At 36.2% G+C, this 12,026-nt stretch overlaps 1 protein-coding gene across 1 annotated transcript in view; it reads left to right on the forward strand.

Annotated features, from left to right (window-relative positions):
* PLPPR1 (phospholipid phosphatase related 1) overlaps positions 1 to 12,026 on the forward strand; it is a 265,947-nt gene that overhangs the window by 139,614 nt on the left and 114,307 nt on the right. Inside the window, exon 2 of the mRNA XM_033431209.2 lies at positions 5,162 to 5,269. Coding sequence (XP_033287100.1) covers positions 5,207 to 5,269 — 63 coding nt within the window. The 5' untranslated portion in view covers positions 5,162 to 5,206. The remainder of the gene's footprint in view (positions 1 to 5,161; positions 5,270 to 12,026) is intronic.

A 12,026-nucleotide genomic window follows, 5' to 3' on the forward strand; every position in this document is an offset into this window, starting at 1 on the left:
TTCTTATCCTTGAGGTGTTCTGCTTCTGAGTTTGTGTATAAAACGCTATGTGTATTATACATAAATTTTGGTAACGTCTATACTTATCCTCGAATGTTTTCATTTGAGCTGGTAGTGATTTTAGTTTCCCAAACATATGTTAGGCCAGCTTATATCTTTGGAACCTTAGCTCTTGCTGTTCCCTTTAGCTGAAATGCTTCTCTTGTCCTCCTCTTATAGGGGAGCAGCTACCTTTATTTTAATCAACTTAAACAGCTATCTCCTCTAAGAAACTTTTCCTTAACTTTCTCCCAGCTAGGACTGTCTTATTACTTTTGTAGACTTTAAGAAATTTTGCCTTTGTGGACCCTTTTCTCTATTAAAGTTAAAATTTATATTTTATAGTTGAATTAGTATAAAACTGAATTTAATAATATATTAAAATATTTTTGTACCTAACCTAAAAATTTATTATTTAAAAAAAATTTTTAATGTTTTCAAAGGCCCCTAAAAGTATTATGGGTCCTAGACAGTGTATCTACTATGCCAGTTGGATAAGAGATCCCTGACCTCAAGAGTTAGAATTGGTCATTTGTGCTGCTGTTGAAAAACAAATATACAAACAAGTATAGCAATCTATTCTTAATGACTATTAGTCCCTTAAACACAGGGTATTTGGCTAATTCATTGCTTCTAGTTGTGTCTAATGGGGGATACCTGGCATGAATTAGGGACTCACAAATGAACAAACAAATAATGCTATTCTGGTATTTTGAAACCTTGGGCACCAAAAGACTCAAATTCATGAGAACACAGCGGGGCTAGCCTATACGACAACCTTGGTCACTGCCATTTGGTACTCTTTTAAAAAGACTTCTGGAGGCTTTTGCTTCTGAGAGGATGGAGTAAGATGTACGTTCCCCATCCCTCCCACTACATCAACCCAAAATCTTGGACGTTACATGTAGACAAAGCTCAGACAAAGAAAAGGTGGCCTGGCTGGGGACTTCACATAACAGCCAACACAATATTGAGTTCCCAGGATTACTTTTTACCTCATATCTCAGACTGGATATTGGAGAAGCTGGCAACCTGGGTTATTGATACTTGCAGACAAAACAGCCCCAAGAAAGCCTGCCACCTCTCTAGCCAAAGGGCCTGGAAAAGGGCAGCCTAGCAATGCAGCAAACTTTTAGAAAATAACCCTTTGACTATATCCAAAAACCACAGAAAAACTTCAGTCCTATCTCTGTCTCTGTCAGCAAAGACCAAGTGGGGACCCTGGACTTCTACCCTTGCCACGCTATAAGGAGGCTCCCCTAGTCTCCTGCTGGGGTCATATCAGAGAAGGCCGAGTAGGGAACCAGGACTTTAGTTCATGCTGGGCAGTAATGAGTAGGCCTCCATCCCTGCTCTACAGTATCAGGGGAAAACATGGGGAGGAGCCTAGACTTTTACCTGCTTTAGGCAGTAATGAGGCATCCCGACTTCCTCCTCCCTGGAGTGGTATCAGAGGGGGACTAGTGGAAATTCAGTTTTATTATTACACAACAATAGCAAGGCCATAGTGTCAGTGGAGGCCATGTGGGGAGCCGCAAAGAAGTACCTAACCCCCTCCCCAACCAGGGTGGTATCAATGGGGCCCTATTGAGGAGCCTGAACTCTACTGCTGCCCAGCAAAAGGGGTCCCTCCCCAACTAGCTGTCATAGGAAGCCAAGTGGAGAACCCGGACTTCTACCTTCACATGGCACTAACAAGGTGACATTCCGCATACCTACCCAGAGGAGTGTCAGAGGAACTATGATAAAACATAAGCTTTAAACAGGATCCTGAGTCTTGTAACAACCCAAGGTCAGTCAAAAATCACTCTTCATACCAAGAACCAGGAAGATCGCAAACTGAATAAGAAAAGACCATCAACAGACACCAAAACCAAGATGATATAAAACTACCTGACAATAATTTAAGTGGCCATCATAAAAGTACTTTAATAAATACTTACAGACATGCTTGAAACATGAAAAAATAGTCTCAGCAAAGAAATAGAGTTTCAGCAAAGAAATAGAAAATATAAAGAAAAAGCAAATATAAATTTTAGAACTAAGAAATATAACAACTAACATAAACTCAGTGGATGGACTTGGCTCAACACCATAATGGGGATGATAGAGGAAAGAGTCAGTGAACTTGAGGATAGAATAATAGAAAATATCCAATCTGAACAACAGAGAGAAAATAGACTTGGGGAGGGGTGATTAAGAGTGTCAGGGACATGATGGACTATAACAGAAGATCTAATATTCATGTCACGGGAGTCCCAGAAAGAGATGAGAGAGTGGGTTAAAAAGTTTTCCAGGAATAATGGCTGAACATTTTCCCAAATTTGGGAAAAAAACATAAACCCATAGATTCAAGTAGGAAGAAATCTCTAAGCAGCATAAACCTAAAGGAATCCACACCAAGGCACATTAATCGTCAAAAGACAAAATATACATCTGATAAGGGACTTTGTATTATCCAGAATAATATAAATAACACTTATATCTTGAAAATATCCAAATCTTTTGTTTTTTTTTTATTTATTTCACAAAAGAAGATAGAATAATGGGCAATAAGCACCTGAAAGGATGCTCGATATCATTTGTTATTTACAAAATGAAAACTACAATGAGATATTATCTCACACCCACTCGAATGACTATAATAAAAAAGATAGGCAATAAAAATGTTAGGATGTGGAGAAAGGAGAACCCTTATTGTTGCTGGCGGCAGTGTAAAATGACACAACCACTTTGGAGAACACTTCTGCAGTTTCCTTTAAAAAATTAAACAATTTAGCATATGGCCCAGTAATTCCACTCTTAGGTATACATCTACAATAAAAGTATACAGATGTTCTTAGCATCATTATCCATAATACTGGATACAACCTAATATTGGATACAGCAAAAATTAGAAACTACCTACATTGCCACCAATTGGTAAAGGTTCTATAGCCATACGATGAAATACATTCAGTAATAAAAAGGAAAAATTACTGATATGTGCACTATGACATGAATAAACTTCAAAAACATTATGCTAAGAATCCAGGTCAAAAGACCACATATTGTATGATTATATTTATTTGAAATATCCAAAAAAAGCAAATCTGTAGAGACATAGAGAATAGTGACTAGCTGGGCTGGAGAGGTGGTGAGGGAGGTGATGGTGGGGATGACATTTTGGGGGGTGAAGGAAGAAGTGCTAAAATTGTTTTATGATCATTGTACAACTTGGTAAATTTACTAAAAGATCATTGAATTGTACACTTGAAATGGGTGAATTATATGTGAAATATACCTTACTATAGTTACTGATTATGTATAATACACATACATAGATACATATATGTGTATATATATGCATATATGTAGTCTCCATACACACATAAAAAGCTAGTTTGTATTTTGAACCAGAAGAGTGAATAGAAAGGAGAATTTTATATGATATCCAAAGCCTGTCTTGTATTCTCCATTTCATTGCTATTTTTTATTAATTGTATGGAGAAGCCATCGAAAATACTAGGTATGTCTGATGCCTTTGTTTTTTCTGGTGCCCCTACCTACTTCAAGGTGATTAAAAATTTAATTTTCTTTTCAGATGTGTGGTTCTGTGTTTAGTTGATGCTAACAGTAGGACTCATCTAAATCATAAATACTGATAAGTGAATTCTAAGATACTTGGATTAAGTAAGGATAAAATGAAACCAATACATGGTTGCCAAATCAACTCAATGTGTGTTCTATGGATGGGTTCCTTTCTAATTGTAAACAAATATTATTGATTCCTAAATCATGAAATAGATGGTGAAATCACAGATATATTATGAGTATAACAGATAATATCCAATTTTAATTGAAAAAATTAAGTTGCCTAAAAATTAAATAATGTAAACACTATGATTGGCATGGACTTAATACTACACATAATGTTACATTTGATCAGGGAAAGTTTTAGTCGACACGTGAGAAGCTGGCATTTCAAAAAGAGAAGGAAATGTATTTTAAAGTTTTATTTTGGAAAAACATAAGGACGGACTTAAAGACAGAATTAAGTTAAAAACATTAATTCATGACCTTTAAGAAAAAATGCGGTTGGCCAGTTGCATAGACTAGCAGTCCCCATTGCCAGTCTTCGTATCACAATCCGTAAGAACTATTGGGAAATCTGACACAGAAACAGAACAAACAAAAAATAATGACTCTAGAAAGCAGATACCTGAAACATGTCAAGTATTGCTTTGGATAGAGAATAAAAGGTATAGTGGAAAATTCTTTTTACTGGGCTGTGGAAGTTTCAGAAAAGTCTAAAATCTCTATTTGTTGTTGTTATTGTTTTAAGAAGAACCAAAATTAACTGATCTTTTAATACAAGAATATTCTCAGTTCAAAGTAGGACAGAAGAGTTCTAACAAATATTTAAAATACTCTGCTATAGGCCAGCTACTCCATTCTTATAGTCAATGTTTTGTGTTTGGAAACACACACACACACACACACACACACACACACACACACACACACACACACACACACACACACACACACACACACACACACACACACACGGCTGAGGGAACCCAGTGAGAGGGATCAGTGATGTATTAATCCAGAGTAGTTAATAGCCCTGCAGTCAAGGGAGCAAGGGCAGAGTGGTCACGGAAGGAAGTCAGGGATTAGTGCCTCAGTGCTAAATGTCAGCTCCAAAGGGAGAGGCGAAGGCAGAAATAAACGTGTCCCTAGATGGCAAACTGCAAGGATCAGGCACAGAAAGGGGAGATTCATACAGAATGGACAATAACAAATGTTTTGTCGCAAAAACTGCGTTCATGGCATGAGCACAGTCTACTGGGTTAAGGCACTGTGCAGCACCAGGCGATTAGAATTCTGTTCACTATAACTGTGTGCACAGGAGCTCCCTACCTGGTCATTTAGGCTCAAAGACTGTTCATGGCTAGTATACATTATTTTCTCTTCTCTGGACTGATTATTAGTCTGACTTGACTGTGTTGTAGATTAGTATTTTGCATTGTTTGTACACAGCTTGCTTATCTAGAGGGTAGCTGATATTTTTATGTAAATACCTAAAGGACTGCTAAACATATGGTTCTTAACACCATGCTATCTATTTCTATTTCAGCCTGGACAGTTTAAGACGGTGCAGCCTTGCTACATGTTGTAAGAAATGGCTGTAGGAAACAACACTCAACGAAGTTATTCCATCATCCCGTGTTTTATATTTGTTGAGGTAGGTGTATTTATTTGCCTTTACAGACAAATTGGAATAATTGTAGCAGTTTTTATGCTGAGAACTTGGATTATTTTGTAAAATTATTTAATCTTATGATAATGAAATTTTGATAGCACACATATTGGTAAAGAATTAATGAGATATGCCAAGTGTTTCTTGAATAGGAAGCCATAGAACAAGGTTCATGTATGGGGTGCAAAATGTGTTTTATTAGATTTCTTTTATTTTCAGTGGTGACTTGAATATATTATTAATTATGAATGCAGCATTTTGATTAAATTATTTTTAAAAAAATCAATAACATGTTTTAGGAATTCAATAAATGAGGTTTACAGATGATGTTAGTTGATGGCCTTTTGCCTTGGAGCCCATATAGAGAAAAAGAAATCTTAGAGTTGACTCTCTCCACTGGGCAGTTTTCTTTAGTGGGATATTGAGAACTTGTATAGTGTGCAACTTCTTTTGTTCATAAATGATTTTGTTGAGTTGCTCCAACTTTGTACCAGCAAACAATTTCTCCAGCATCTTTTGGGTTAAACTTCCTGCACCCTTTCCCCACTGTACCTCCCTTTCTATAATGTTTGCTATGGAAGAGACAAAGACTTGGAAATTTTAGGAAATTTGGAATAATAGGATGGAAAAAAAAGCTACTCCAGGTTATCTCAAAATAAGATGTTTATTTGCCAGAGACGATATTATATCTGCCTTCTCCAAGAGATAGAGCATCTACTCCAAGAGATAGAGCATCTAACAGATTGGTTTTTAATCCTGAAAATTGTGTTTAAAATATGACGATATAAAGAGCTAAAAAGTAAATGTCCTAAGTTTCCTTTCTGGGTAACTGCCCCTATAGTCTCTCCATCCCAAGGATCAGCTGTAGCTTGTTCTTATGTTACGGGGCAGGGGATCTTTTCGGCTGAGTATGGGAGGACTAGGCACATTGATCCATTTTATTCCCTGTGTGAAAACAGACACTTGAATTAAACCACTACTGATATTAGCAAAAATGTACTTTCAGTACATATGTTATTTAAACACAGCCTATGAATCAATGAAACAAGTTTGGGTTTTGTTTTGTTTTGTTTTTATCTTCTAGCTCTTGAAATAACTTTAGCTGTTTACATAGTCAGTTGGATAATTTTGAGCATTCCGATTTTGGGGCCAAATATGTATGTTTGGCCGATCCTTGAGTTTCACCTTATAGATATCCCTTGGTAGTTTAGATGAACAAATATTACTAGATGATTTATTTTCTGGTGATATTTGTGAACCTGTTTGTATTGCAGAACCAGGTGGAAATATAGGAGATTAGGTTGGGACAGAGGTGTTGATAGAAGTTAAGATACTCAGACTCAAGCTATATCTCTGAAAGGGTAAACAAAGAACTCATCTCTCAACATAAACACATATTCTTAATACTCTTATCTTGCTGTACAAGACCAAGAATAACTCCTTTCAGACAGTAACTATACATTATATATATTGTGGGTTCTACTTACTGTTGTTCATATTGAAATTGTAATGTAGAAAAAGGAGTCCTTTCTCCCACTGCTCATGGGGGAAATGGTAGAAGGCTGTAACACTATATTTTTCAATGTTAAAACCCTTTCTCTTTTGTCATAAGAAAAATAAAATTTTAAAGTAAACTAGGGGAAATTTAGAATAAGTCACCTGTCATCATCCTTACCCTCATGGTAGCAATTTTATTTTAAATTTTCTTAAAAATAGAACAGGAAACAAACCTTAAAGTAAGAGATTTAATTTATTTCTGGAAGCTCTATCTCTAAAGATTTTCAGCCCTCTAATGTGTGAACGATGAGCTTGATGGGTAGAGCAAACAACAAAAGACATAAATTAGTCTTTGTATGCCTTAACCTGACACAGACATAAATATAAGAAAAATCTTGGAGAGGAAAGATAGCTTATTCTTTTTCTTGCTGTATTGTCATTCTTACTTTGCATAGAGGTTTAAGACATATCACTGACTTATCTGAAACAATCAGGAGAAAGAAAGAGAGGAAGTGAAGTAGAATAAAGTAGAAACTGAGAAGGGAAGAGGTGACTCTCAAAGTGGCTTTCATGATTCTCATGCATTTCATTCATCAAATGCTTATTGTTATACGTACCCCATGTTCATTGCTGCACTATTTGCAATAGCCAAGATATAGAAACAACCTAGGTGTCCGACAATAGATGAATGGATAATGCAATTGTGGTGTATATATACGGTGGAATATTATTCAGCCATCAAAAAGAAGTGAAATACTGCCATTTGTGACATGTATGGTTCTCAAGGGCATTACACTAAGTGAAACAAGTCAGTCAAAGAAAGACAAATACTGTACGATTGTGAAATATAAATATGTGGAATACATATGTGGAATCTGAAAAGGAAAAAAAACAAGCTCATAGACACAGAGAACAGATTTGTGGCTGCCAGAGGTGGGGGAACAGTGAAGAGGACAGAAGTGGGTAAAGGGGGTCAAAAGGTTAAAAAAAATTGTTAAAGTCTCTTCTGAGATTGTGCAACAAAACTTCGAGTAAGATCCAATGGGAACAAAACAAAAGAAAATACTTATTATTTACCTGCATTATAACAGGAATATCAGAAAACTTGATCAAAAATAACTTGGTTAAAATGTCAATATGATCAATAAATATCTCTTCACATTGCTTTTTAATTATGAAAAGATTCAAACAGAGAAAATAATATAACAGACATCATTGCACCTACCATCAAGACCAAATCTTAAAATTATGCCATATGTGCTTCAAATATTTTTTCAAGGAATATAAAATATTACAGCTATGGCTGAAGTCCTATTATCCTAGACCCGGAAGTAACTACAATTGACCCTTGAACAATGTTGATTTGAACTGCACGATTCCACTTATATGGAGATGTTTTTCAATAGTAAACACTACAGTGCTACACAGTCCATGGTTGGTTGAATCCGTGGATGTGGAGGAACCATGGATCTGGAGTTCTGACTATAAGTTACATGTGGATTAACCCTCGCATAGTTCAAGGGTCAGTTGTATGTATGTGAAGTTAGAGGCTTCATTCCCTTGCATGATTCTTACGCATATTTTCATATTTTCCCTACATGTCCATATATTCATAAATTATATTTTAGGGAGATTTTACATAAATGATACCATAATGAACTTTCTTTTTGCAACTTACCTTTTCATTCAACATTATGTTTCTGAGATTTGTCCAGATTGGCAATTCATTCTTTTTAATTGTTGCATTTTATCCCATTGTGTGACTATACCTACTGAGGGATGGTTTGGTTGATTCTTTGTTGTTTATTTTTTTTAAGTTTTATACTCTTACAGCTTTTTTATTTTTTCTTTTTCTGCAGGAAATATTCTTATTTCTGTCTCTATGCACATGTGTGCAAGGGCTTTCCTTGGATTGCCTAGTGGTGGAATTGTGGGGAGATGATTACATTTTCCAGTTGTTTGTTGCTTCATTATAGAAACAATATTAATATTTTAAATCAGTTTTCTTGAAAAAACTTTGTTAAACTTGATTATTGGTTTTACTAGTATCTGTATATTTCTTAGATTTTTTTTCAGTTATATAATCTGCAAGTAGTAGCAGATCTGTTTTTTCTTTTCTGATTGTTACAATTAATTTGTTTTTCTTATTGCTTTGGCTAAGGCCCCCAGTGTAATACTGGATAAAGACAGTGGTAGAGGACATCCTTACCTTGTTGCTGATTTTAAAGGAAATACTTCAAGTGTTTCAATATTAAATTATAAATAAGCATGGACTTAGTTTTTCTGTTCTGCCTTCTAAATTAGATTCCTTGTTTGAATCCCCCTTTATGTTACAAATTATAGATTTTATTTCTATTCTTTTAAAGCTTAGTCCTAAATTTTAAATATATAAACAACAAAAATTGAGGTTAATCAATAGCTCTATGCTTCTTTTAATGCTATTTTTAGGTCACTTCAGGACCTGGAGTGTCATTCATGATTTTTATATCTTCCTTAAATTTTTCATTAATTTTTCAGTCAGGGCTTCAGTGACTTACCCACATATTCATCAGTTTGGAGGTTTTTTTCTTACCATTCCTCCTTTTATTCTTCTCCTTCAGGATTTAATTTCCTCATGAAATTTATCCCTTAGTAGTTGTTTCAGGAAGGATCTAGTGAATTGTAAAACTTCTTAATATTTATCTGAAGTCATCTTTACATTACAATTAATCTGGAATGGTGATCTCTCTTGGCATTGAATTCTAGATTGACTAGTTTATTTTCTACTCTCAGAACTTTCATAATGTTAATCCATTTCACTCTCCTTCCATCCCATGTCTTTATTGTTGCTATAAAAACTCTTTTCTCTTATTACTGTTCTTAATAGGTAATCCACTTTTTCTCTCCAGTTGCTTTTACATTTTTCTTTGGTGTCCTGAAATTCAGTATAACATGTCTAAGTGTGTATTTATACTGGCTAGGACTTGTTTTACATCTTGAATATGAAGCCATGTTTATACCAATTCTATAAAACTCTCAGACATCACATCTTCAAATATTCTCTTCCTCCATTCTCTGTTCTCTTTTTCTATTTGATGTATGTTGGATCTTCTCATTCTTTCTATAGTCCATGTCTCTTAACCCATCTTCTTTTAATATCTAGAAGTTCTATGTGTATTTAAAAAAATCTGTTTTTATAGTATTTCTATGCTTATGGTTTTTATTTTTTATTCTTTCAGATTATTCTCTTTTCTGAAATTCCTGATATTGTGATCCTCCTGTATGTTGTGTCCATTGTCTCTAGCTCATGGTGGATTGTTTATTTATATTTTTAATTATTCTTAGCTCATTTTCGGCAGAGCTTGCTTCCTCCGTAGAATGCTTCTGGGCCTTAGGTTTTAAGAGTATTTCTTTGGAAAGTTTTTACATGCATGTGTCTCTTGGGTTTACACTACTATATTCGTAAGTCAAATTTGCACAATCCCAAAGTATAATTAATCAAAGTTCATCTTCCTTGTAGTCCTCCTGTGCCAGCAGGTGGATTTACATAGAACAGTTCTTCTCTGAAGTGAAAAGCAAGCTTTCAGGAATTCTGGGTTTTACCTAGGAGTCTCAGTTCCAACTCAAGTCCTCAGGATGTCCTATCCTCATGGACATTAAAACCCAAACCTTGTTACTAAGATTGACATGTACCCCTTTCTCTAGTCCCACTTAGGTTCACCTATCATCAGTTTACTCAGTTACCACTCTTATTTTCGGTATGCTTTTTGATTGAGCTCACCTGTGAATTAAAAAAGAAAGAAAAACGCTAACCATTGCTTGTAGATGTTTGCATTAGAATGTTTTCATGCCATCTTTGTTCCATGAATGCATTCATTCATTCAACACTCACTTTTTTAGAACTTATTTTTCTCTCCCAAGTCATTAAGTGTTTTGCTCTTTTTGCATACTTTACATACTAACTAGGTTTCTGTAACTTGGATCTCACCAAGTTTTTTGCAGGTCCATGGCTGTTGGGCCATGTTTAACATGTGTGGGAGACGGAGGGTGGGGATGAGAGACACAAAGTGCCCACAGGTGGAGCACTGATGTGTATTTTCTTGGTGATTTCAACTATATGAGCACAAAATTTTGACTGGGGGCCGGGGGTGTGTGTTTTATTTGTGGCAATTGGTGAGGAGAATAGATGCCAACCAGTCTCTAAAATTCAAATGTGCTGACAAAGCAGGAGCCTGCCTTCTGGGTGAATTTTTCACTTAGAAGGCTGAAACAGTGCTAGAGAGGCTATCTGACAAAGCAGCATGCAGCAGGAAAGCTCTCATGACGGTAACAAGTCAGGAGAGCATTGCTCTAGGTAATCCTTGAATGTCACAAACCAAAATAAGGGTTACGATGTCATTGGAGAGAGAGCAAAGTTTGTAGATTAAGAGAGTACATACAGAAGGTAATGGGCTGAAATGAGGGGATTAACAGTGGGAGGACAGCAGAACAGATTGAGAAGTATGATATGCAATGGGTAATGCAGGTGCTTCCAGAAACCAAGCCCTGGAATGTTAGATATTCAGAAAAACGTCTCGTATACATCTCCCAGTGTCAGCTAATCCTTAAAATGTACCTTTCCGGGCTTCCCTGGTGGCTCAGTGGTTGAGAGTCCGCCTGCCGATGCAGGGGACACGGGTTCGTGCCCCGGTCCGGGAAGATCCCACATGCCGCGGAGCGGCTGGGCCCGTGAGTCACGGCCGCTGAGCATGCGCGTCCGGAGCCTGTGCTCCGCAACGGGAGAGGCCACAACAGTGAGAGGCCCGCGTACCGCAAAATAAAAAAAAAAATGTACCTTTCCATGCTGGCTTAAGCCTCTTAAATGGAAGGCCCTTGACAAGAGAATAATGACTTTAAGGGCCGGAATATAAACTTTTCTATCACTAATGAGAGGGAACTTCAGAATCACTAAAATTCCGATATGGCGCACAACAGTATTTCTGGCCAGCTTTCATCTCTTCACTGATCTGGTTCTACTAGAGCAAGTAAAAAAGAGCAAATGCTGAACTAGACAAAAGCTAGAAAAGTCAGAGGGTGTAGGTAAAGTGGTAGAAAGTTACCAACCTATAAATGAACATGAGGACATCAACTTCCTCATCCTCATTTTTACTCCTTGAAATCAATAATATTAATTTTGGGTGAGGATACATGTACAACAAAGTATCTTCAAAAAAGTGATCAAAATAATCAAATATTCTTTGTGGTTTTCGTCCTTAGTCCATTTTTC

Source organism: Orcinus orca, chromosome 6 (assembly GCF_937001465.1).
Source record: "Orcinus orca chromosome 6, mOrcOrc1.1, whole genome shotgun sequence".
Taxonomy (NCBI): Eukaryota; Metazoa; Chordata; class Mammalia; order Artiodactyla; family Delphinidae; genus Orcinus; species Orcinus orca.